This window comes from Peromyscus maniculatus, chromosome 8, assembly GCF_049852395.1.
Source record: "Peromyscus maniculatus bairdii isolate BWxNUB_F1_BW_parent chromosome 8, HU_Pman_BW_mat_3.1, whole genome shotgun sequence".
NCBI classification, from domain to species: Eukaryota; Metazoa; Chordata; class Mammalia; order Rodentia; family Cricetidae; genus Peromyscus; species Peromyscus maniculatus.
Genome location: NC_134859.1, coordinates 43,980,650 through 44,008,524, shown reverse-complemented (window position 1 = coordinate 44,008,524; position 27,875 = coordinate 43,980,650). Strand labels below are relative to the sequence as shown.

General features: G+C 45.1%; 1 protein-coding gene across 9 annotated transcripts in view; it reads right to left on the bottom strand.

Moving 5' to 3' along the window:
• Positions 1 to 8,280, bottom strand: part of Mprip (myosin phosphatase Rho interacting protein) — a 117,270-nt gene extending 108,990 nt beyond the window's left edge. For 4 of the 9 annotated variants that reach the window (XM_015992479.3, XM_076542473.1, XM_015992482.3 and 1 more), the window contains exon 1: positions 7,982 to 8,243. In XM_015992479.3, the coding sequence (XP_015847965.1) occupies positions 7,982 to 8,104 (123 nt within the window). In that variant the 5' untranslated portion in view covers positions 8,105 to 8,243. Of the gene's footprint in view, positions 1 to 7,981 lie in introns of all 9 variants that reach the window. The other 5 variants (XM_006973628.4, XM_006973627.4, XM_042284110.2 and 2 more) reach the window with 4 other exon arrangements.
• Between the last annotated feature and the right edge of the window lie 19,595 nt (positions 8,281 to 27,875).

The following is a 27,875-nucleotide window of genomic DNA, read 5'->3' as shown; positions in this document are numbered from 1 at the left end:
CATGCCTGCTTCAGAACTCACTGGTTTCCCAGAAGGCCATTCGCAGACAATCTGGACCCTGGCCAAAACCCTTCTTCCTTCTGCCACCAAACCTTGCCTCTACAAGGGTGAGGTCAGAATCCACAGAGAGCTTCTGAATACATCAAAAGGAATTAATTACTGAAGAAGATGTGACGTTCATAGAAAAAACAACCCCAAAGTTGGCAGAAAGACACCAAGGGCAAGAGGAAGAGGGCACAGCCAGGAGTAGCAGGTAAGAGAAGACTAGTACAAGACCCTCTAGCCCAGAGCCTTCTCAGGTGACACTGAGGAGAGAGAGATAAGGCCTTCTTTCCCACGCCATGCCAGAGTCTCTGGAAGAGCCTGGAAGGCCCAGCAATGGCCAGAACATCCGGGAAGCAGCCATGCATGGCTAAGACACCAGAAAGGTGGTTGTATGAACTGAATCCCACCAGAAGGTGAACTCACACATTTAAACTTCTTTCCATGGTAAAAATGATAGTGTTTTTGATCTATCAGATTAAAGAAACTATAACTGGGATGGCTAGTGTGATAGCTTAGTGGGTAAAGAATTCTTGCAGCCAAAGTCTGACCACCTGAATCGGACTCTGGGAGCCCACATAAAAGTGGAAGGAGAGGAGCAACTCGGTAAAGTTATCTGATAGCCTGCAAGAGCATGCATGTATGCATGCACGCATGCACGCACGCACGCACGCAGGAACACTTTCACTCTCTCATAATGCAATTTTAAAATATTTTTATGGCTTTTACATTTAATTTCTTGATTTTTTTTTTTTTTTACTCACTCTGTATCCCAGACTGGCCTCAAACTTGTGCCCCTCCTGCCTCTGCCTCCCAAGTGCTTATATTGCAGATATGCATCACTAGGCCTAACTCCCTTTTACATTATTGAAATGATTAGATAAGTAATTCTAAAAATGTCTTGACTTTGCCAGTTGGCCTACACAACCTAAAATATTTGCTATCTGGCCCTATAAGAAAAAAAAAAAACCCAATCTCTAGTCTGGATTCCAGAAACCATCAGATAGTGCAAACGACATAAGGAGCAGAGAGCAGGTGTGGATATGATCCTTGTATATTCTTTTCTTCTTTTTTCTTTCTTTCTTTTTTGTTTATTGTTTTTGGTTTTTTGTTTTCTCAAGACAGGGTTTCTCTGTGTAGCTCTGGAACCTGTCCTGGAACTTGCTCACAGAGATCCGTCTGCCTCTGTCTCCTAAGTACTGGGATTAAAGGCGTGCACCACCACTACCCAGCTCTTTTTTCCTTTTTTATTGAGGTAAAATTCACATAATATAGAATTAGCCACATTAAGTGAAAATTTCAGTAGCATTTAGTATATTACACAACATTGTGCAACAAGTACTCCCATCCAGTTCCAAAACAGTTCATCCTCCCCACCCCCCAACTAGACTCTCAAGCCCATTAGCTGTCACTCCCCACCATCCTTCCCCCAGCCGCTGGCAGCCACCAATCTGCCTTCTGTTTCTACTGATGCACTTCCTCTGGACACTCACGTGAACACACTCCTACACTGTGTGATCTCTTCTGTGAGAGCCTTTCACTTGGCATCATGCTCTCCTGGTACATCTATGTCACAGCATGGCTTAGGACTCTGCTCCTTGTTAGATAAAAGGATAACTCACTGTATGGATTCACAAGCTGTCACCCGCTGCCCAATGGACCCTCAGACTGTTGTCATCTTTTGGCCGCTGTGAGTAATGAGTGCTGCCATGAATATTTACATACAAGTATTAGAGTACACCTATTCTCAAATTTTCTGCAACTGCTGTAATTCACAGTAAATCTACATCTACCTTTTTGAGAAATTGTCCAAATGTTTTCCACAGCAGTTGATACCATCCCCACCAGCAATGCCCAAGGATTGCAATTTCTCCAGATCCTCACCTACTTTTATTAAATTGGTTTTTTTTTAGAATTATAATCATCCCCATGAGTATAAAGTGGGACCTCACTGTAATTTTGATTTGCATTTCCCTGATGACTAATGATACTGAATCTTCTCATGTCCTTGGTCATTTGTAAGGGGATTTTATGTATCTGGGACTTCAGACACATCCCCTGACAAACAGAACAGATACAGAGTTACCAATAGTCTAAAACAAGATGAGCAAGACATTTCTCCATTGTTCCTGAGATAAACATTGTCAGACAAATTCTGTACCCTGAAACTTCTAAGAAAATAAGAGGACCAACTGGAGCCCTGATGCAATGCTCTACAGAAACCCTTGACCCTAGGTATCAGAGCTCCCCAACCTCTAACCCTTGAAGCCATGGTAATAGGACAGTCGGAGCACAATGAAGACACAATCAGATCAGGAGGACTAGGAGCTCCAGGAGAGACCTCCATCTCAGAGTGAGCAGCCTTCTCTGAGACCTCCTTGCTTCCGTCAGGGCTTCCACTTCTACCTGCCTGTGAGGAGGGAGGGTGTCTCTCTGTGCTCACTTTCTCCTAAGTAAACCACTGACGTCTGTAACTTCAGCAAACACCCAATGAACACTCAAACCCTTCACTTCGATCCAACGTTCACGTCTGGCTGGGGTGAACAGCTCCACCTAAGGAGCCACATTGGATATCCACCCTCACAAGGTCAGATTTACCTCAGAATTTCCACCCCTAAACCCACTTCAAATTGGTTTCTCTGTCTGTTTTAAAGATAATTGGGCCTGGAGAGATGGCTTGGGGGTTAAGAAGTCCTATACTTGCAGAGGACCTAAGTTTGGTTCCCAGCACCCACAACCACCTGGAACTCTAGTTCCATGGGATCTGATCTCCTTTTCTGGCCTCTCCAGGCACCAGGCATGCAGAAGTGCCACACGCACGCAGTCACGCAGGCAAAACTCTCTCACACATAAAATAAACACAACTGTGGGTTTTTTGGGAGGTGGATGGGTGGGTACTTCAATACATCCTGGCTTTCTCCACCAGGAAATCTGCTCAACCTCCTTCTCTCTCGTCTCTTAATATTGCTGTGGAGAGATGATCTTCCTAGCCATCTACCTGGACTTCCCCCAGGCCTCTTCTAGATCCCCTGCCTTTGGTTTTGTGATTTTCCTAAGAACAAATCTGATAAATTTAAAAAGCTAAACATAAAAATAACTGTAAAGCAACTAATAATATTGGAGACTATTGGAGAGAAGATCTTCTTACACATGATATTAAAGAAGAGATGACCCAGTGAGTAATGTGCTTGTCAATGAGTCTGCTATCTAAACTGGTTCTCTAGGACCTGCATAGTGGAAGTGGAAGGAGAGATCTCTGATCTACACACACACACACACACACACACACACACACACTAAATAAGTGTAATCACTGTACTTTATTATATTGTATTGGTTCTGGGGATGAAACCCAGGGACTCTAAGCATGCTAAGCGTGTGCTCTAGCATGCGCTGCAGCCCTAGTCCCAACTGCATTCATTTTAAAACTACTATATAAAAAATAGCCACACACAGAGACCAGTGACACTTGGAAATATCCACCATATTTGGGGGGGGAAAGCAAACTATAACTCCCAGGTCAATCATGCCAGCTGCCTGTTTTTGCTAATAAAGTTTTACTGGAACACAACCACATACATTGGGCATAGTATTATCTATAGTTCATTATGTATCATGATAACAGTTACATAATTTTCAGAGTCTATATGGCCCACAAAGGATAAAGTATTTATTATTAGGACCTCTATACAAAGTTTGTAGACCCTTACCAAAAGCATATACAAAAAATTACAAATCATCAGGGGAAGGGGGCTTAATGGAAAAATGAGCAAACAATGCAATACAAACAATTCACAGGAAAAATAAAAATAACTTATTAAATATTACAAAAAAGAGCCATCATGGTGTTATAGACCTGTTTTTAATCCCAATATTGTGGAGGTGGAAACAGGAGGATCAGCACAAGGCATGCCATAGCTCCAAAGCAAGTTCAAGGATGGCCTGGGCTATGTAAGATTCCATCAAACTTGTACTCACATGCACATATTCACACACAGACACACACATGATTAAAAATAATAAAAATAAAATTTTAAAAGGGGGGTTTAACTTACATAGCAATAGGGAACTCATTAAAAAATAAAACCATTCAGTAATATCCATTTCTGAAAATGTTATGACATTGTTTTGGAAATTTAGTGAACTTGATGTTAACCCAACCATTCTATTTTTAGGTATCTGCCCCAGAGAAATATTCGCATTCCTGCACGCACACACCCAACCAAAAGCACTATAAAGCTTTTAGCTAGACAGACACAGTAACTGGGTTGGAGAGGTGGCTCAGTGGTTAAGGGCATTTGTTGGTCTTCCAGAGGACCAGAGTTCAGTTCCCAGCACCCACATCAGGCAGTTGACAAATGTCTGCTGTAACACCAGCTTCAGGGGAGTCAACACCTTTGGCTTCCATGTACACATCCACATACTCAGGCACACATATGTGTACACACACACACACACACACACACACACACACACACACAAACACAGGTTCCTACATATGATTAAATTTAATAAAAATAAATCTTTTAAGAGGACATATATTTTTAAAAATTAGTGTGTTGTATGCATGCATAAATGTATGTATGGGGTTCTCTTTCTCTCTCCACAGCACACACATGAAAGTCAGAAAACGACTTTTGTGGACTTGATTTCTTCTTCTACCTTTACATGGGTTCGGGAGAAAGAACTCAGGTTCTCAGGCCTGGCCTGCACAGCAAGCACCCGACCTCCTGAGCCATCTTGCCAGCCCTCTATCCACTATTTAGAACAGCAAAACTCAACAGTGGCCTTGACTACTCATCACTGAGGGAATGGGTTAAATTATAGTGCATTGCAAATGGGCCCATATGGAAAACAATTTTATGTTTTTAGAAGTAACAACATGAAAAGGAGCTCTAGACGTTGTCAAGCAGAAAGAAGCACGCTGGAGAACACAAGCACAGAGCTCAGGCTTCCAAAGGTTGGATGAGGGCGGCTGAGATGGCTCAGCAGGTAGACACTTGTTGCCAAGCCTAATGACCTGAGTCTGATCCCCAGAACCATGATACAAGAACTGACTCACAAGTGGTGCCCTGTGGCAAGTGGATGCCCACACCACACAATAAACAAATGTTAAAAATTTTAAAGGTTTAAATGATACTTCCGTCCTTCTATATGCAGGGAAATGCACAAGAGGATTGAAGAAAAATGTCATCCTGGGAATAGGGGCTGAGTAAGCACAGCTCCATCCGAGTGACAGACAACACAAGAACCGTGCTTAACGTATCCCAGATCAGTCTGAATTCCAGGGCAGGGAAAGCAGGACTCCTTGGCCCCAAACTACACTGTTGAGGCACTTTCTGAGACTTAACTGTCCTGATGTGCCCACGAGGTGGCTGCTGTAGACCCCTAGAGAAGGGGACAAAGAAGGCACTTAGGAATCCATGCCATGCTCCTGCAAATCTTTCCCTCTGAGTGCCAGGCTTTCTGCAATGAAAGGAAGTGACTAGTTTAACTGACCTCCAAGTACTTCCCAGGTCTGATGCCACAACATAAGCGGGCCTGGAAGAAGTTCCCTACCTCTCTAGGGGAAAACAAATAAACAAAACCAACAGCTGAGGAAATAAAGCTTAAATCAGAAGGCTCAAAGGAATGTGTGCTCCTGGGAAGATGACATCCTTGAGAGCAGAAGCTGTTCCCGCCTCCCTAGACTCATATCCTCAACTATTACAGAGGGGTGGCTCTGATGATGTATCTTCCAGTTTGGACAGTCTAAAATAAGCTCTGGGTGGGAGGGGCAGCAGGAAGCAGGGGATTGGGGGAGGCTGACAGGAACCGATTGGCTGAGGTTTTCCAATGGAGCCATAAGGAGAGAAAAGGGCTCTGGGAGAACCGGATACAGAGAGCAGCGACAAATGCTGTTGGCAAGAGTCTCCAGTCTCCCTGCTCGCCTTTCAAGAGCAGTTTCTTCCTGCAAGCTCCCAGGAGGTAGAAGACTGGGCTAATCTCTCCCCACACAAATAACCCTACTCATTATTTTAGGAACTACTATTCAAATTGTGCCCTGGAGGTCTCAGGCCTGCTTCAAAACCTACAATTCCACTTTGAAAACAGCGAAAGAGTCCAGTACTTTCAATCTGCTTCATCCCTTGAGTTTAATTAATAATCAACTTATTTTTGTTTTAATATTTTAGACTCAAACATTTAAATTCCACTCATTGATCTAAGCTTAAGAATCAGTAAAAGCCCCTGTGTAGCATAAATATCTAATTACCAGTTTGTGTGGTTGCTCCAAATAACCTGGAAACTTACAAACCTCTCTCAAAACAGCCTTTGCCAAGTTCAGAAACTTAAATCAAAGTTGACTGTTCTATGGGTGGTTTTTCGGTTTGTTAAATTATAAGAGGAAAAGCTCAATAAAATACATTTTTTTGCTTTTCATAATAGTACCGTGGGAGAAGTAAGCCAGTAATCACTATTACCAGTTTACAGATAAGGAAATTAAAACACACAGAGGTAAAAAGATTCGTTCAAGGTCAGACCTCAGAAAGTCACAGCCAAGACTAGAAGCAGTCACCTCATAAATCCCATAAACTGCTTCCCAGAACAGAGTTCAAATGAGAAGAGGAAATCACCATTTCTCTCTCTTCAGGAGTTCTGCCCTTCCCAAGTAGACAGGTCGCTAAGGCCCTGGGTGTCCTCACAAATCAATGACTGAGACCTGGAGAATCTAGTTAAGCTTCCTGATTACTTCCTGGCTATTGGAAATCTGACCTCAGAGAAAGATGCCGTAACCCCTGCCCTACCCCTTGCCCTACCACCCAGTTCTGGTTTGCCCCATAAAACAAGTCAAACCTTGCTTGCCCAGAAAGGCATTAAAAACAGCCAAATCAGGGAACTTCAAAGCAATGTTTTCAGTCTAAACAGCCCTTTCCAAAAAGGAGTGGCTAGTACCAGGTGGCACTGGACTGGAATGCATGGGGAAACTCCACTGGCATCGGCAAGCAGGGGACAATCAGATGTTGAGGGGTAACTAAAGAGGAGCAGGGGGGAAAGGTAAGCAGGATGCACAGGTCCTTCCCAAAGTGGTGCAATGCAAATAAGGCCAGGAATTTTCAACACCAGACGCCTGAGAGCACCCAGTTCCCAAGGGCCAACAGGGCCTGTGGCCCAAACGAGGGACCTTGTATCAACACAAATTTCCCATCTCCGACATTTATTACTCAGGGGTGGAGGCCTAGAACTGTTTTTCCTGTCTGTGACTTTGACGCGGGGTAGGAAGAGCTACTAATCCGATCCAAAATCCCGACCAACAGATAAAGACATAAAGAGGAGGTAATCGACTTTCCCCAGAATGCACACAAGTCTTCTTGGACTCCCCTGCCAGAGAGCAGAAACAGGGACCCCCCTCAACAAAAACCGTCCCTACCATCAGTTCAAGAGCAAGACCCACCCATCCCCACTTAGAAATACCCCACCTCTCTCCGAGCCCTGACGGTGACAGTGACTTAGAAGGAGGGCAGGCTCTGTTCCACAAGATGGAAGCTGGTGGCCCACGCACACAAGCCAATTCCTGGGACAGTCTGGTGGCCAAGTCTGAGTCCAGCCCCAAGACAAGAGTCTGGGGGTGGGTAGGAGAGTCCTGACAAGCGGCAAGCAAGCCCCACTTTGTTCCTATCCAGGGAAACCAGACATTTTTTGAGTCACCCAAAAAGCATGAATCACACGGCAGAGCTATGGGAACGGGAAAGGATGTTATTTTTCGGCATACTTGAGGATTTTCCCTTTGTCCCGGCTCTATCGATACTCTTCCCGCCCCCATTCCAACCCCATCCCCCAACTCTCACGCATTTTTTTTTTCCCCTGCTCCATTTTTATTTTCTCTTGGCCTTCGCAGGCTCCGGGCTCCTCGCCCGACTCGCAGGCAGGACTCCCAGCTCCGCACCCCGCGGCAGCTCACCTGCGTCAGGTCCTCGTCGTTGAGCAGATGCGACTCGCGGGGCTTGAAGCAGTTCTGACACTTGCTCTTGTTGAAGATGTTGGCCTGAAATTTCCTGCACGGGTTTTCCTTGGCCGCCGACATGTCGCCTAGGCGGCCGCGGCGCGGGCCACTCCGGCCCAGCGCGCTCCCGGAGGTCGGGACTCAGCGCGGCCGCCGCCGCATTTTGCGCTGGCCGCCGCAGGCCCGGAAAGGCCTCCCCGCTCACGCCGCGCCCCGCCTGCTCGCCGCGGCCTCAGAGCGCGCGCGCCGCCTCGCGCCCCGCCCCGCCGCCGGGCCGCTGCGGGTCCATGGACGGACGCGGCCTCGGGCCGCTGCCTCCACCGCGGCCGCCCCCAAGGCGCCGGCCGGCAAGTCCAGCCGTCGCGCTCACCGGGCGCCCGCCGCCACCGCGAACGAACCGAGCGCGGCGCCGCGCGCACTCGGGGCGGGGCGGGGCGGGGCGCCGCAACCGGCAGCCCCGCGGGCCAATGGCGCCCGCACGCTCCTGCTAACAAAGAAACCCGTCGGCCAATGGGTGGCGGGGGCGGGACCGGGAGCAGCGGGCGCAAGGTAACTTGTCCAAGCTGGGAAGGTGGAGGCGCTGGGATGGAACTTTCAGGTTTGGTGGACTGGCGCCGACGCCCGCGGCCTGACAGCTGCGGCGCTGGGCTGGGCTGCTCCCGGAAGGGAGCCGCGGATCGCCGCGGTCTCCCCGAGGGCCCCTGCCTCCCTCGTAGCCTCTTCCCTGCGGCCTTCTGCCGCGCCCAGCCTGCACCCCTACTTTGGGCCGGGTCTTCGGTCGACCCAGATGGCACTATTAGGGCTAGGAACTGTTTCAAGTGCTCCCCATGTTTCAGCTCATTAAAGTTCCTCAATCTTTCCATGATCATTCCTGTTTTACGTGAGGAAACTGAGGTGCGTGGAACAGTTAAGTAATAATACATAGTGTTTCCGACATGATTAGATGTCAGCAGCCTTAAGGAGCTATCAATTCTAAGATGGGAGATGAGTGAGCCCAGTTCTGCAAGATACGGAGTTAGGCACCTTCATTAGGTGCTTGCTGAAACAAAGGCTCAGACGCTGGGAATTGCTTGTGCAAGGTCACTTTGCCAGGAGGCGGCCGAACTATTACTGTAGGCCACTGTTGCCCAGACTTCCAGGCAAAAGGCCACTAGGAAAGGAAAGAACAGGGGAGTGCAGAATGGGCGGAGAGGAGCAGGGTGGAGGGGACAACCCCTGCTCCTTAGGAGACAGAGTGCTTCCAGCAGCAATGGGAGGGAGATCTAAGCAGGGAGCCTGCGGAAATGGTCCCAAGTATGCAGGTAGAGGTGGGGGAGGAGGAACAAGAAAGGAGTATGTGGTCCCAGGACTCTGGAGGCAGATCTAGGAGGATGGAGAGTTTGAAGTCAGCCTGGACCATAGTGAGACACGTCTAAGGAGGAGTGGGGAGAGAGGGAGGAACAACGTGAGGGAGGGATCGCTTAGGCCTGAGATTCCTGGCTCAGCGGGCTGACAGTTCGGAATCAGCCTGAGTTTTTAGCAGAGTCTAAGCTAACTCATTTTTTCACGGTGAAGGTGATATTGGAGCAGATGGTAGCAGCATTGAGAGCCGCTGAGCTCAGGTTATGAGGAGGCTTTAGTGGAAGAGATGCCTTCAGAGCTGTGTACTTTTCCGCTGATCATCTGGTGACTACCCCGGGAGGTGTAGTTCCCATTTTGAGAAAGAAATGCTTTCCTGCACAAAGAATCAGGAATGAAGGAACTCAGATCAAAGTCTTCCTACCGCCTGAGGGGAAAGCCCAGCTCTGATCCAGCTGTGGGCAAGTCCTTTACCCTGGCTGGTGCCTCATTGACCTCATGTACAAAACTGACATGAATGTGTGGGTTTGCAAGCATTAAGTGATAATAATGCTTGCAAAATATTTCACATACTATGGCCAATCGTTAATTGGTGAAATATGGCAGAGGGTGTTTACTGCATTATTCTTGCAACCTTCTTGTTCTTTTAAATTTTTCCAAAAACAAAGGGGAATGAGTGAAGGCAGACTGACAGCTCTTGTCTGCACAGAATACTCAGAAAGTGATACCAATGGTGGCCTCTGGGGAGAAGAACTAGGTTATTGGGAAGTGACCTACTTTTAATTTTCATTATAAAACCTTTTTGCTCCTTTTGGGTTTTGTTTTATGTACGTGTACAACTTGTTTAAAAAGGAAGACTTAGGCCAGCGAGGTGGCACAGTGGATAAAGGCTTTTAGTGCCAAACCTGAGAATTGAGATCAGTCCCCTGAAGCCACACGGTGGAGGAGTGAGCAACCTCTGACAAGTTGTCCTCTGACCTCCTTATGAGTGCACAGTGTGCTGCACTTATATGTATACACACACACACACACACACACACACACACACACACACACACAAATGAATTTAAAATGTAATTAAAGCTCTTCAAAAAATATTTTAAAGTTCTACCCATATCTCGGGGCCAATCAAGACTACCTTATTAAGAAAATACTGGCCGGGCGGTGGTGGCACACACCTTTAATCCCAGCACTCTGGAGGCAGAAGTAGGTCGATCTTTGTGAGTTTGGGGCCAGCTTGGTCCACAGAGTAACCAGGGCTACACAGAGAAACCCTGATAAAGGCCTTGGGAAGATCAGGAATACAAGGAACATACCTAAACATAATAAAGGCAATTTACAGCAAGCCAACAGCCAACATCAAATTAAATGGAGAGAAACTCAAAGCAATTCCACTAAAATCAGGAACAAGACACAAGGCTGTCCGCTCTCCCCATATTTATTCAATATAGTACTTGAAGTTCTAGCTAGAGCAATAAGACAACAAAAGGAGATCAAAGGGATAGAAATTGGAAAAGAAGGGGCCGGAGAGATGGCTCAGAGGTTAAGAGCACTGACTACTCTTCCAGAGGTCCTGAGTTCAATTCCCAGCAACCATATGGTGGCTCACAACCATCTGTAATGAGATCTGGTGTCCTCTTTTGACCTGTAGTCATACATGCTGTATACAAAACAAATAAATAAATCTTAAAAAAAAAAGAAAGAAAGAAATTGGAAAGGAAGAAGTCAAACTTTCACTATTTGCAGATGATAAGATAGAATACATAAGTGACTCCAAAAATTCTACCAGGGAACTCCTACAGCTGATAAACACCTTCAGCAATGTGGCAGGATACAAGATTAACTAAAAAAAAAAATAAATAAATCTGTAGCCCTCCTATATACAAATGACTAACAGGCTAAGAAAGAAATCAGAGAAACATCACCCTTTACAATAGCCACAAATAATATAAAATACCTTGGGGTAACTCTAACTAAGCAAGTGAAAGACCTGTACAACAAGAACTTTAAGTCCCTGAAGTAAGAAATTGAAGAAGATATCAGTAAATGGAAAGATCTCTCATGGATAGGTAGGATTAACATAGTAAAAGTGACAATCTTACCAAAAGCAACCTACAGATTCAATGCAATCCCCATCAAAATCCCAACACAATTCTTCACAGACCTGGAAAGAACAATACTCAACTTCATTTGGAAAAACAGAAATCCCAGGATAGCTAAAAGAATCCTGTACAACAAAGCCACCTCTGGAGGCATCACCATCCCTGACATCAAGCTCTACTACAGAGCTATAGTAATTAAAAAAAAAAAAAAAAGCTTCGTATTTGCATAAAAACTGACATGTGGATCAATGGAATCAAATTGAAGACCCTGACATTGACCCACACACCTATGAACACCTGATTTTTGACAAAGAAGCCAAAACTGTACAATGGAAAAAAGAAAGCATCTTCAACAAATGGTGCTGGCATAACTGTACGTCAACATGTAGAAGATTACAAATAGATCCATATCTATTGCCATGCACAAAACTTAAGTCCAAGTGGATCAAAGACCTCAATATAAAACCAGTTACAATGAATCTGATAGAAGAGAAAGTAGGAAGCAGTCTTGAACGCATTGGCACAGGAGACCACTTCCTAAATATAACACTAGTAGCACAGACACTGAGAGCAAAGATTAATAAATGGGACCTCCTGAAACTGAGAAGCTTCTGTAAGGCAAAGGACACAGTAAATAAGACAAAACGACAGCCTACAGAATAGGAAAAGATTTTCACCAATCCCACATCTGACAAAGGGCTGATCTCCAAAATATATAAAGAACTCAAGAATCTAGACATCATAATAATGAACAATCCAATTAAAAAATGGGCTATAGAGCTAAACAGAAAATTCTCAAAGGAAGAATTTAAAATGGCCAGAAGACATTTAAGGAATTGTTCAGCATCCTTAGTTATCAGGGAAATGCAAATCAAAACAACTCAGAGATAACATCTTACACCTGTCAGAATGGCTAAGATCAAAAGCACTGCAGACAGCTTATGTTGAAGAGGATGTGGAGCAAGGGGAACACTCCTCCATTGTTGGGGGGAGAGTGAACTTGTATAGCTACTTTGGAAATCAGTGTGGTGGTTTCTCAGAAAATTGCGAATCAATCAAGACCCAGCTATACCACTCTTGGGCATATATCCAAGGAATGCTCAATCATACCACAGGGACACATGCTCAACTATGTTCATAGCAGCATTATTTGTAATAGGCAGAACCTGGAAACAACCTAGATGCCTCTCAACTGAAGAACGGATTTTTTAAAATGTGGTACATATACACAATGGAGTACTACTCAGCAGAGAAAAACAATGACATCATGAAATTTGCAGGCAAATGGATGGAACTAGAAAATATCATCCTGAGTGAGGTAACCCAGACTCAGAAGGACAAATACGGTATGTAACCACTCCTAAGCAGATACTAGAAGTAAAGCAAAGGATAACCAGACAGCAACCCACAACTCCAGAGAAGCTAGCTAACAAGGAAGACCCAAAGAGGGATGCATAGATGGCCCTGAGAACAGGAAATAGATGAGATCTCCATGAGTGAACTCGGGGTGAGGGGTGGGCAATGAAGGGTAGGGGATGGGGGATGAGAACATACGGGAATCGGATGGTTGAGCTGGAACAGGGATGGAGTGGGAAAGCAATGAGAGAGATACCATGATGGGGGGAGATAGCATGGGGATAGAGAGAAACCCGTTGCTAGGGAAGAATCCCCAAGGATGACCCCAGCTTAGACTACTAGAAATAATGGAGAGGGTGCCTGAACTGAGCTGGCTTGCCCCAGTGATCAGATCGGTGAATACTCTGTCATCACAGAGCTTTTCTCCAATGACTGATGGAGGCAGATGCAGAGATCCATGGCCAAATACCAGGCAGAGCTCCAGGAGTCCAGTAGGAGAAAGAGGGATTCTATGAGCAAGTGCATCAGGATCATCATGGGGAAACCTGCAGAGACGACCAAGCCAAACTAGTGGGAGCTAATGAAAGTTGCATCAATGGCTGTGGAGCCTGCATGGGGCTGGACTAGGCCCTCTGGATGGTAAGACAATTGTGTAGCTTGATCTGCTTGGAGCAGGGCAGGGGGGCTGGTGGTAGAATCAGAATTCATCCCTGGTGCATAAGGTGGCTTTTTGGAGCCCACTACCTATGATGGGACACCTTGTGCAACCTTGAGGCAGGGGAAAGGGCTTGGACTTGCCTCTACTGGATGTACCTTCACATGGGAGGCCTTGCCTTCTTGTGGACGGGAGTGGGGGGGGGTTGGGGCTGGGGAGGCAGGAGGAGGGAAGTGGAGGATCTTTGATTAGTGTGCAAAATGAATGAAAAAAATTCTTAATGAAATATTAAAAAATATTTTAGATAAAAAAGAAAAACAAAACCAAAGGAAGGAAGGGAGGGAGGGGAAGGGGAGGGAAGGAGCGAGGGAGGGAGGGAAGGAAGGAAGAAAATGCTGAGCATATTCTGTCTAGGCCTGCCACACACCACTGAAGTCACAGCTGTGGATATGAAGAAGAGTGATTTAGGGATCCTGAGGCTGGTAGCCTGACAAGAGTCTGAGCTCAAGCAAATGGAGACTCATGGAAACAAGAGGCAAACAGACACCCTCCGCTGGGAAGCTGTGGGGCTCTGCCTGGGAAACGCCTGACTCCATAGGTAGCCTCGGGGTGGGGGCTCCTGGAAAAGGCAATATCTCGGACAGTAAGACTCAACCTGGAGAAGGAGAAGGAAAGACATTTCAGACCACCACAGCAGGAAGATGAGCTCGGGACCTCCAGCCCAGCCTGTGTAAACAAACAGAAGTCTGGCTATCACTAGGGTGGTGCTGCAGAGTCAAACTGCCCTGATGGAGGAGGCATTAGGAAGGGGAGAAGGCAGGTATGCTGCTGGTGGTGGGTACTATTATCTCATGACTATCTGAACAAAGAGGCCCACTGGGCTCAGGGCACACTAGGACCTTGCCTATGGTGGTAAGTAAATAAGTACTTTGTAAGTGAGAGTTCAGTTCTTCAGGCTGGCACCACAGTTGCCTGGACAGTGGAGAGTACCAAACTGGGTGGTACCCAGGGCCTTAAACATGCCATGTAAGTGCTCCACCACTGAACCATATTCCAGTGCAATTATGGATCTTTTGACTAGGCACTTACATAGGGACCTTTGGTGTGGGAATTGAGTGGCAAGCAGAAGTTTAGAAATAGGATCCATCAGGAAACGATTATGAAAGACCAGAGGGTACAGAAGATGGGTCCAGATGCAAGGAATGAAACTAGACAACATTGAAGTGAATTAACATTCCACCAGCCTCATCATCTCTAGGGCAGAGCTGGGGCAGGGTTACTACTGCATTTCCCCCACCTAATTCAGGGCCTAGCAGAGAGTGGGTACCCAGCCAACTCCTAGCCACAACTGAATAGGTGAGAACATATTATTTCGTCATGCTCAACTATTTCCCATATCTGATTATAAAACCCACCCAGCCAGATTTGAGTCTCATAGCTTTGGGTTCCCTTTTTGGAGAACTAGAATACAAACATTCATTGGGCTGTATTCACTGGGGATTTAGCTCAGTGACAGAACACTTACATAGCATGCATAGTATTTTAGATAAGTATTGTGGTAAACTTGAGGGACTGAAACAGGATTGCTGTGAGTTTGAGGCCAGCCTGGGCTTCATAGAGAGTACCAGGCTGTCTGGGGCTATAAAACAAGACCCTCTCTCAAAACAAAATGATTCAGGCCAGGTATAGTAGTGCACACTTTTAATCCCAGTGCTGGAAAGGCAGAGGCCGGCTGATCTCTGTGATCTCAAGGCTAGCCCATTCTACAGATCGAGTTCCAGGACAGCCAGGGCTGCATAGTGAGACCCTGTCTCAAGAGCCAAACCAAATGAGAAAGATGATTCTCCATTGCTTTCAGTGTAATGTAGAATATATTATACATTGCCCCTAACAAGCAAGCCAGCGGGCAAGCAAGAAAAGCCTCTCAGGTGAGACCCAAAGGCAGTTGAGTCTTGCTGTGAAAGCCTCTAGGGAAGTAGCAGAATTTACACAAACTCACACACACTCACATAGAGGTAACCACTATTTTGTTCTCCACCTTCTTGCCTATCCTTGAACTTGGTATGAGTGAGAATCCGCTCACTGTACCTGGCTTTTCTCACTTAGCGTTATGTCTGTGAAATCCATATGTCCACACAGAGACTGAGTGGCTTATGATCAAATATCCTACAAGAGGCAACTTCAGAGAGGAATAGTTTTTTGTTTGGTTTGGTTTTTAATTCACAGTTTGTGGCTACAATCTATCATAGCAGGCGAGGCATGGCAGCAGGCACTGCTGGTGCCCTTAGAAGCAGGCGTGTGAGTGAGGCTGCCTTGTTCACGTCTCCATAGACAGGAAGATTGGGGAATGCCAGACCTCTTCTTTTTCTCTTGTTATTCAATTCAGGACCCAGCACATAGGATGGTGCTGCCCACCCTTGATGACCAATCCTGTGTAACCTGCACGCCTTTGGATTTGCCCAGACTAGCATGATGGATGAAGACTAGGAGACTGAAGAAAGGACAGACTCAAAGACACATGTACAGAAATCTGGGCTCTGGTGGATTGCTGTGATGGAAAAACACTAGCAGCAGCCTGGAAACTCAGTTTATTTTATACATCTAAATCATGGCTTCATTACATACAGCTGAACAAGGAGGTGGGCTTAATTGTATACAGCTAAAGGAGGAGTCAGTGTTAGTTCATGTCAGTAAGAAGTCTCTCTAGGGGAGTGGTTTCAGCCTGTAACATTGGGGAGAAGGAAGCTGTGGTCATACTTTCTGCATATATTGCTTTTGGCAAAAGGTCAATTCTTTAGCCTTTTTTTTTTTTTTTTTTTTTGACCAAGGGAAAGTTTTGCCATTCCTCTGAGCCTTGCCCAGGGAAGGCTTTGACATTTCTATGAGTCTGAAGTATTGTGGTCCTTGACATGGCGGTTTTTGAGTTAACAACACATGGCCACTATTGAGTCAACAACAGTATTCACTCAGGACTTCTTCCACTCCCCACACTCAGGACCAGTTCTTATAGTTAATCTTCTCTGGAAACACCCTCATAGTCACACCCAAAGGTGTTGCTAACTGATGCCCTAGGCATTTAATAATCCAATTAAATTGACAATGAAGATTAACCATCATAATGTGTCAGTCATTTTTTTTTTTTTACATTGCTTCCTTGTTGCCCATTGTGTGGCTATACTGAAATTTATCCAAGCTCGTGAGGATGACCCCTGGAGAAGTTCCCACATAGCTATGCACATATGAGGAGTGGACTTTCTTCTTTTCTTTGCTAATAACTGATCATAGGATTCTGGCATGCACTTTATTTATTTATTTGTTTGTTTATTTATTTGTGTGTGTGATGTGTACCATATTCATGTATACACAAGCCCTCATATGCAAAGGTCAAAGGACAACTTTGAGTGCTGGTCCTTACCTTTCAAGTTATTTGAGGCAGGGTCTCTTTGCTGTTTAGAGCTGTGTACATTACTTGGCTCATCCTGGGGTTCTTCTTGCTCCACCTCCCAACTCATTTCAGGCACACTGGGATTTTAACTGAATGGCACCACACAACGCTCTGCGTGGGTTCTGGGGTTGAACCCAGTTCCTCACATTTTTGGAGCAAAAGCTTCCCAGATTCTGACTTTTTAAATAAAAGTATCCAATATTCCTTATCTTTAGGCATCTCTGGGAACAGTGGACAGAGCCTTGGTTTTTGAAGGCCAGGGTATTTTTAATAGTCCCTATTCCAGAGCCCCATTTCCGGATGTTTTTATTCAGTTAGCATGAGTAAAGGTTCCTCTGGGGATTAAATTATCCCAGAGGATTCCTATCACTGGATGACAGAGGTGGAAAAGGAAAAGGCTTTGAGGTCAAGGAGAGCAGGAAGCCTCCACTGGCCATGGACTATTGAGACCATCTCCCCCCCCCCCATGTTGAGCACTGTGCACTGTCTGAACCATGGCTTCACCATTGCTCCTTGTTTGTGAGGTGCCAGATTCCAAGGTGATAGGTTCTTTGGGCCTTGGAATTGAGGGTGTTGTGTGACAAACTTTTCTTGGGAAAATGTACACAGCCATCTACTCACCCCAGACAGGGAGCCCGTGACAGATCAAAGTTAGGATATACTGAAGTCCAACTTGGTGAACCCATAAGTTTTGTTGACGTTCCTTACAAGAATATGGGTCATTTACAGGACTAGAAATGATTCAATGGCAGTTTCATCACCAAAGCCCACCCCAGTATAAATGGCAGCTCACAAAATCTGGAAACCTGGAGCACCCTGCACAGGCAGCTCAAACGATGTCCTTTCCAGGTGGCTCAATCCGTCTGAATCTCTTCCAGGCAGTTCAGCTGGTCTTTGTTCCTTCTAGGCAGTCTGGCTGGTCTCTGCTTCTTCCAGGTTGCTCAGCTTGTCTCAGAGTCTTCTTTGCTTGTCTGAGAGTCGCTTGCTTATAGAGTCTTGGGGTAGGAGGGGCCTAGTGAATATGGTCAGTTTCAGGAACTTCTGGAAGCTGTTTCAAATGGTTAGTTTTCTGTTTTAATGGAACTTCTGTGCAGGATGAAGTATTTCACTCACTTTCAAATCGATTATCTTGTTTCACCTTTTTTTTTTTTTTTTTTTTTTTTTTTTTGGTTTTTGGTTTTTGAGACAGAGTTTCTCTGTATAGCTTTGCGCCTACACAGAGGTTGTGATCCAGGAGGAAACGGCCACGTAACAGATGGGTAGGACTCTTTTGGGTCTTGTGGAGTCTGAACCAGAAGCATCAGCGTAGGTACAGCCCCTCCTCAGAGTTCAGAGCCTCACCTTTCTCCTTCCCCTTCCGTGCTGCGGATCTCAGAAACCCCCAAAGTGCTCCTGGAGGGAGGAGGACAAAGATAGGCGTTCTTCAGAGATGAGCATGGCACTCTGAAGTCCAAAGTCAGTCAGCTATGGCCCGGGCCTACCTAGTCTCCAGGTGGGAGGGCTGGCCTGGGGTGTGAATCCCAAGAGGAGGCTATATCAATAGTGGCTACTTCTTTGGATTGTGAGGACTAGTCATGCACGAAGGCATGTGCCTGTAATCCCAGCATGAAGGAAGTAGAGGCAGAAGGGTCAGAAGTTGAAGTTTATCCTCTCATATATGCGTGTGTGAAGAACAATCTTCTCTCTGAGAAGGCTAGCTCAGCAAGGGCCAGGATCCTCCAAACCTCCCCATCCTGTGAACCTCTGTGTACGAGCCTGTTTGCCCAAGCCCTGGATGCCAGACATTCCTGAGATTTGACTCCATCACCACCCTCCCCTTCACGCCAATTATGAATCACATCGAATCTTGAAGTCAAGCGCCTACCAGTAGAATTAGACACAGTCCCCACCTACTTTAGCATAAAAACTGAGGGAACTTCCTGCCCCAGTGTGGTTGTTCACCTGGTTTGGGTCATTGTATGCCACTGTGCAAGAAGTAAATTGTCTCTGAGTTATGCTGGCTGTGTTTGTCTGTCTCTTTGTGACACTGGGACCATTAGATTCTGACATACAGAATTCAAAGCCTGCGTGGGCTACCTGAGACGCTGTCAACAAAACAAATAAAACAAAGCATGTGACCAAAAAGATTGTGAGAACTAATGTGATGGTGCGGAGGAGTTTGGAGTCAGCCCCGAAGCACATGAAGTGTTAGCATTAACATGTATTATTATACCTATGACTTGGCCTTGGCTACAGCGGCATCTTTCTTATGTGTTACTTGTTTTTCAAGAGCCAGTTGTCAAATGGTTTTGAGCTTTTTAGGAGAAATAGTTTCCTGTAGCCACTCGACTCCACCAGTGAGTCCACATTCACTGATGAGACAGCTCAGTCTGCGTCACTGTGGTCCAGTGGAAGCTGAGCTATGGTAACCATGGTGAGCTGACTTAGGTCCTCTTTTCCTCCGAGTGCTCGGATGAAGAGGCTAAGGCACAGAGAGGACAGCATTGTGTTCAAGTGAACTCCAGGCACGGGAGCTACTGCACACTCATGGGCGAGGACAGCTTGCTGCTTCAGAAGCGAAACTGAAGGATTTCAGAGGTCCCTTTCGTCTGGAATGGGGACTGGCAGGGAAGGGAGCTTTTCTAGAGCAGAAGGCAAGTGACAAGAGTTTCCTGATATGCACAGGAGAGAGTGTCACATGTTAGATACAGACAGTCTGGACAGAAGAGTAGGTTAGCCATTCCATTAAACTCTGACATATGGACTCCTTGGACTTAGAAGTGCCGCTTTTAGAAAGATAGGTTGTAAAACTGATTGCCCAGGAAGAGGAAGAGATTTGTCCTAGGGTGTTTATCTTCCCCTCCCTTTCCTTCTCTTATTGCTTTTCTTCTTCTTCTTCTTCTTCTTCTTCTTCTTCTTCTTCTTCTTCTTCTTCTTCTTCTTCTTCTTTTAAAAAAAGTTGGTTATTATTTATTTTATTAAAATATAATTATATCACTTCCATTTTCTCTTTCTCCCCTCCAACCTCTTCCATGTTCCCTTCCTCCAACCCCTCCCATGTCCCTCACCAAACCCTCCCACCCCCACCCCCCGGCACCCCCCCCTGCCCCCCGTCAAATAGATGGCCTTCTTCTCTTTAGCTCTCATTGCTACAAACACATAATATAGATGCATAAATATACAAATACAACCTGCTGAGTCCATTTCGTGTTGTTTGTGTATACAATTTCAGGGCCCACCACTTTGTATTGGATAACCAATTAAAGGGCTCATCCCAGTGACTAGTTACTTGTAGTCCTTTGTCTAGGCGTGGTCCCATGAGATTTCCCTCTTCCCGGTTAGCTTGTCTATTGGTTTTGTCATTGTCCAGGTCTCACTTAAGCAGCCGTATTGTTGAGGTTTCCTGAGTGTCGCTTCCCTGTCATTTCTAGGAGATACAATCTCACCACAGACTTCCTGGCCCTCTGGCTCTTGTAATCTTTCTGATCCTTCTTCTGACATTTCCCTTGAGCCTTGGGTGTAGGAGTTGTGTTGTAGATCTAGCCACTGGGGCTGAGTGCTCCATGACCAGTTGATCGAAGCATTATGGCCAGTTGTGGTTTTCTGCAATGGTTTCCATTTGTCACCAAGAGAAGCTCCATTGATCTGGGGAGTGAGAGATATACTTATCAGTGGGCCTGAGAATTAGTTTGGGAATGCAGTTAGGAATTATGCTAGTTTAGTAAAGTGGCGGGCGTTGTAGGTAGTAGAAACTGAGCCCCTGGTGTTTGGCTCGGTTTCCAGTACCAAGTATGATTTCCCTCCTGTTGAGCAAGGCTTCAGTCCAATTTAGAGAGCTGTTGCTTACTGCCAAGATATGAAGACAGCCATTGCACCTTTGGTGATATCTTGCCATGCTGGTCATTGTTGTGGTTCATGGGCATAACAACTGGATAGGACTATTGATTGTTTCTTTTCCTTGGCAACTTGCATAGCACCTTCTGCTAGACCACAAGAAGGAGGCTTTGACATTTTTGTTGGGAGCTAGAGAAATGGCTCAGCAGATAAGAGCATTGGCTGCTCTTTCAGAGGTTCTGGGTTCAATTCCCAGCACCCACATGGTGGCTCATAACAATATATAATGGGATCTGATGGCCTCTGCTGGTATTCAGGTGTACATGCAGACAGAACATTCATATAAATAAATATTTTGCTTATTGCTATTGTATGGGTGTGTGTGTGTGTGTGTGTGTGTGTGTGTGTGTGTGTGTTATATTGTACATGTGTGGAGGTCATAGAACAAGTCTGTGAAGTCAGTTCTCTTTAAAATTTATTTTATCTTGTGTGTGTGTGTGTGTGTGTGTGTGTGTGTGTGTGTGTGTGTGTGTCTGAGGCTATGTATGTGCACCACATATGTGCAAGAGCCCGTGGAGTTCAGAAGAGGGTGTCATAGCCACTGGAACTGGAGTTCCAGATATTACTGAATTATGTGGATGCTAGGAACCAACCTGGGCGTTCTGCAAGAGCAATGAGTGCTCTTATCTGCTGAGCCATCTCTTTGGCTCCTTCTTCCAGGATGGAGCTCTGCTCATCAAGTTTTTGCAGTGAGCATTTTTACCTGACAGCTTCCCAGCTCTCTTCTTGCTTTATTTTTTTTTAATTCATGCTCTCAGGTGGTCAAGGCTAGTCTCAAACTCACTGTATAGCTAAGACTGTCCATGAATTCCCAATGCTTTTGCCTCTACTTTTCAAGTACTGGAACAATAGATACCTGGACTTTGTTGTTTTGTTTTTAATTTTCTGAGGCAAAGTCTCATATATCCCAGCCAGGCCTTAAATTTGATGTGTAATTAAGGATGACTTTGAACTTCCAATCCTCCAGCCTCTACCTCCAAAATATTGAGATTACAGGCATGTGCCTGCACAGCTGGCTGGGAGTGTAACCCAGGGCTTTGTGCCTGCTAAGACAGACACTCTGCCCACTGATCTCTATCTTCGGCACTGTCTCTTTGGCTTTGGAGACATGACCTCACTTTGGGCCACAGGCTGGCCTCAGACTTGCAGAAGTCTTCGTGCTGAGGGCTTGGATCACGGGCATGAGGCATCCCACACGGCTTTCATTGTAATTTTTTATATTTAAATGCTATTATTATTGTGTGTATGTGATGTTTATGTGGGCATGCACATGCCACAGTGCATGTGTGATGGTCAGAGGACAACTTTTGAGAGTCTGTTCTGTCTTTCCATCATGGGCTCCAGGCAGGCTTGTGGCAAGCGCTTTACCTACAGAGCCAGCTCTTTGGCCTGGCTCTCATTGTCTTCTTCTTTTTCTTTCTTTTTTGAAAGACTTGCGTATTTTATGTATGAATACTCTATCTGCATGTTCACCTTTATGACAGAAGAGGGCATCAGATCCCACTATAGACGGTTGGTTGTGAGCCACCATGTGGTTGCTGGGAATTGAACTCAGGACCTCTGAAAGAGCAGCCAATGTGCTCAACTGCTGAGTCATCTCTCCAGTCTATATTATTATTATTATTATTATTATTATTATTATTATTATTATTATTATTTGATGTGTGTGTACATTTGCATGCATGCATGCCATGATGGGCATGTGGAAGTCATAGGACAACATTTGGGAGTCAGGTGTCTCACTTCCTCATATAGATTCTGGGGATTTGAACTCAGGTCTTCAGGCTCTGTTGCAAATGGCTTTCCCTACTAAGCTACCTCTCTGGTTCTCTCATTGTTTTTAATAGCAGAAAATTGGAGACACTCTGATAGTCTGTTGTTAAGAGAACCAGATAAATAAATGACAGTTCTTTGATACAGTGAAGAAACTTGAGAATGTTAAAGTAGAAACAGTATTGAAATAACCAATGGTGGACCAAATGCTGTGAAGTTAAAAGCTGGTGGAACCCAGGCTTGGTAGTACAGGCCTATAATTTCTGTGGCCTGAGAGAATGAGGATGATCACAAGTTCAAGGTCAGTTTGGGCTATGGAGAGTTCAAGGTCAGCTTGAGCAGCTTGTTGAGAAACTGTCAAAAACAAACCTTTAAAATGGCTGAGAATGTAGCTCAGTCTTAGAGTGCCCCTTGTGTTAGGAAAAGAGTACTCTCACTGTTGCACAAAGGAACACATAAAATAAAATAATTCGACAAGGTGATTTCCTTTTGGGAAAAGGTATGCTAGAACCCAGACTGGACTGAGAACACACTGGGTCAAAATGACCTTTGTTTTTTATCCCCGCCATAGGAGGTGATTGCGTTGCACCCCTTGGTGGGAGCTCAATGTTATAGTCAGACACAATTGGCTAGTCAGTGCACGGGGTGATGTGGGGGGGCTCGGGAAACACAGAGCCCTTGTCAGGCTGACTACCTTTGGATAGAAAAGGTTTTTCCCTCACATTTCCTGCCTCTTTATTATGCATTTTTTCAAGTTTAGTCAGCATATATTGACCATTTGAATTCTCTAGTAACATAAATAAATTATTGTTATGTAAGTGGTGGCTTAAGTATTGTTTAAAATGATCCTGCCTTCCTAAAGATGGTCCTTTGACCAAGCAATTGACCTTGCTCAACTGTAATACGAAGTTTTCCATCCTGGTCAGAGATTCTCTTCTCTCGACTGGAAAGTGTTTTCTCTTAACAGACCTCCATTGTTATTTTATTATCTCCCTGTCAGGAAAGTTAACCCTAGAACCATATAGGAACCAGATCAGAGAGCAAGGACCCCAATACACTTTTGGCTTTTTGGTCTCTAAAAAGATGAGGCTACCAAGAAGCCCAAGGACAGACACATTTTGGTTTCAGCCAAAAGAGAAACTGGTTATTTTTCTCTGGAGTCTTCTTACTCTAGACTGTTTAGTCAATTTTTTTTTTAATCATTCCCACCTCCTATTACTCCAAAGAAGTAATCCTATTTGCCATTATAGAGTTGGGTCAATTAATGATCTTGTTTGATCTAGGCACTTGGAGGCCTGAAGAAAAATGTTCTCTTCACTGGTGCTCCTCTTTGTCGACTGGACACTGGTCAGAGTTCACCAGGCACAGTCTCCATGGTCTCCCTGAAGAAGAGAACAGGAGACTCCCCACAGTTACAGGACATTTCAAAAGATGTCCCATAGTTCCCTGGGACTTAGTTGACCTTGGAGAGCAAGGGGGAAATGTTTTCCTGTTTTAATACTTCTGACCACATCATTATAGGCTTCCAAATATGGTTATTGAACACCCAGAAGGTCAGTTGTACCAGTCTGGTACTTTTAACTACTGTGCAATATTTATATAAAGCTGAGGCAAAACCCAAACATTTAAAAATAAACTTTGATTATACATACATTTAAGCAGATGTTTTTCATTAATGTATTGAACTTTGACCTTAGAAGTTTTGATTTTACATACATAAACTCTCATCTTCTACATACTTTATATGACTTGCCCAAATTGTAGCTGCTTAAGCTTTACAAATTTTACATTCTTAAAAAAAACTGCATCCATCATCTTAATCTTTGCCAGTAATTAACAAGCTGAACTATGATGATCTCCCATAGCCATGCTTTCGATTTTGAATGAGTGCAAGTCACAGATAAGAAACACAGCAATACACCGTAGACCATCATCTAATTGATGTTTATGACATCCAGCAGAACTTATCTAAGGAAGTCATGTTAAAACTATGATGCTGGAGCTAAAAGAACTTAGAAAATCACAATAAACATAGAGCAAAGGAGCCTTGAGAAGCATGGTGTGGGCTGAGATAGATTTATGAATGTTAAATGACTTAGATACTCTGGGCCTGCCAGACGAGACGGCGACCGATGTCTAGGGGAATCTGTTTCCTTAGAGCTCTCTCTACACAATTGTTTCCCATCCTGACTTCATAAGAGTTAACTTGCCAGCATCTCAACCCCACATAATAGAGAGTTCTCCCGCTCCAATAATAAATCAAAAGCCTCAACTTCCCAGATGGACGGTTTTTGTTTTTGTTTTTTATACTCTGATTTTGAAAGCGCCATCCATTTCCAACCGATTCCCTCAGTGTCCTGTGTCAGCTGCTTTTTGGCAACCAGAACTTACCAAGGACACCGATGGATCAGGACCCCACATTTGCTTCATGTCGGTGACACAGTTCGTTCACTGTCTCTTATTCAGCCTCCGGACGACTCGAGCAACAGAGATGGACTTTACTGCTGTTTGCATTTTCTACCTGGTTTTGTGCACAAAACTTACTTTGTCACTACAGTATTTTCTTGAGCCTTCCGTGTTCCTGAGAAACTTGTCAGCCTGGTATCATAATTTTTTTCTTTTTTTCTCCCATTTTTTTTCTGAGACGGGGTTTTTCTGTGTAGATTTGCACCTTTTCCTAGCACTCACTCTGTAGCCCAGGCTGGCCTCGAACTCACAAAGATCCGCCTGTCTCTGCCTCCTGAGTGCTGGGATTAAAGGCGTGCGCCACCACCGCCTGGCTCTGGTATCATTATTGATCTGAAAGAGTGTCATTCATCTAGGATCCTGGGGGTCACCATCACTGGGATGGAGCAAGCCTCCTCCAAGGGAGAGGATATACTTGCCTGGATGGATCTGAAATTTCAGAGAGACCCCAAATTGTTGGGGAAAGAATACTCTTGGTGTCTCATAAAGGAACACATGAATTACTTGTGAAAGTAATTCAACAAGGCCAATGATGCAAAACGGATGTGCCGGAACCCAAACTGGCCTAGCAAACACACTTACCCCAAATGGCCTCTGACTTTAATCCCTGACATAGGATTGTGTCTCATCCTGTTGGTGGGAACTTGACTTCACAATCTGAAATGACTGGCTAATCAGCACAAAGAAGAAAGGGGAGGTTCAGGAACTATGGGCCCTGATAGGCTAATTACTTTTGATAGACAAACCAAACAAAACTTTTCTCATACCAGCATGCTCAAGGTCCTAGGGTCAATCTCCAGTAGAGCTGGAGAGATGGCTCAGTGGTTAAGAGCACTGGCTGCTCTTCCAGAGGTCCTGAGTTCAATTCCCAGCATCCACATGCCAGCTAACACCCTCACACAGACATACATGCAGGCAAAACACCAATGCATATAAAAGAATAATAAATAAATTTTTAAAAATTTCCAGTAGACACCACACACACACACACACACACACACACACACACACACACACACACAGGAGCTTGCATGCCAGTAGAAGCCAAGGATGTCAGGCATGGTGATATACATCTATAGTTGCTTGGGAAGGTAAATCAGGAAGTGACCCAAACTCACAGGAATAAGGGTCCTGAACAGTGGGGTGTTGAGTAAGAGGATGGGGGTGAGAAATAGATGACAGGAAGTAAAGAGGACAAAAGCAATAGCTAGGACCAGAAAGTCTTGCCTCAGCTGATGACTCATGCCAAGCAAGTTCATTGAGAGGTATAGCATACTCTATAGTGTTTGCAGGGAGGGGGTGGTCGGAGTCAGCAGAGAGCTACATTAGGCAGTGCTGGTGAAGAGAGCACAAGATACCTCAGGGTACCACAAGAGAACACAAGATACACAAGATGCAGCTGATACCAACGGCCCAGGGATCCCAGAAGCTGCAGTCTTGACTCTTCTGAGGGGGAACTGGCCCCAGTTCTAGACCAGCCTTGCCAAATCCACTCATGGACAAGGACAGAAATCTAGAGCTCCCTTTGTCCTTCCATCAGGGCCTCTGAGGAAGTCTTGGGTCAACCTGGCTCCCCACAAGGAGGATCACTTGAGCCTGAGAGTTGGGAAGCAGCCGGGACAACACAAAGAAATTTCATTTCAAGGAGAGTAGAGGGCTGGAGAGACGGCTCAGTGGGCAAGAGCACTGGCTGCTCTTCCAGAGGACCTGGGTTTGATTCCTGGCACCCACATTCTCAGCAGCTCACAACGGTCTGTGACTCCAGTCCTGGGAGATGCAATACCCTCTTCTGCCCTTCATGGGCACCAGATGCATACGTGTTACACATATATGCAAGCAAAATACTTACACACATAAAAAATTAGAATCAGTGGAGCTGGAGAGTTGGTTCAGCAATTAAGAGCACTCACTGGCTGCTCTTCCAAAGGACACAGGTTCAATTCCAGGACTCACATGGCAGCTCACAACTATCTGTAACTCCAGTTTCAGGGAATCCAATGCCTTCTTCTGACCTCATGGACACCAGGCACACATGTGGTACAGGTAAAATACTCACACACATATAATAAAAATAAAAATAATAGAAAAAGAGCAGAAGAAGGAAGAAGAGAGGGATGCAAAGGAAGACTTGGAGAGGCTTCTGTTGGGAAATGATGCATAGGTGCATCATTGTAGCTCATTTCTTCTTGAAGAATGTGTATGCTTGAAAAATAGATAGATAAGGTCAAGGGCACATATACCTGCTCATACACAAAACAGTTCTTTTTTTTCCCCCTTAGAGACAGGGTTTCTCTGTGTAGCCCTAGCTGCCCTGGAATGCACTCTGTAGACCAGGCTGGCCTTGAACTCACAGAGATCCACCTGTCTCTGCCTCTGGAGTGCTGGAATTAAAGGTGTGTGCCACCACTGCCTGGCTAAGACAGTTTTTCACAGTTAACTTCAGGAGGTAAAAGAGCAGATGTTTGCACTGATTCTGTAGATTTATATTGTGCTTAAATAATTTTTAAGGCACATTCATGCTTTTGCATGAATAGGAACCACACAGCGCAGGGCAGCAGCAGCAAGCGATAGTCTTGTTTGTGCTTAGCCTTACCTTCGCTCCCCTGTCTCACTACAGCAAGTTCAAAGCTATGCAATTGCTTCCACAAATATTCTAGGACGCCTGTCAAAGATAAAGACTTGGTAAAAAGAGTAGCAACAATACCACCACCATGCCTAGAAACACCTCCAACATAATCACCCATACCAAATTTCCATAAGTAACTTCCAGCTATCTCATAAAAAAAACATGAATTATTTTTGTCTAGGAAAAATATACTTGAAAAAATAAGGAAAATGTTAGTC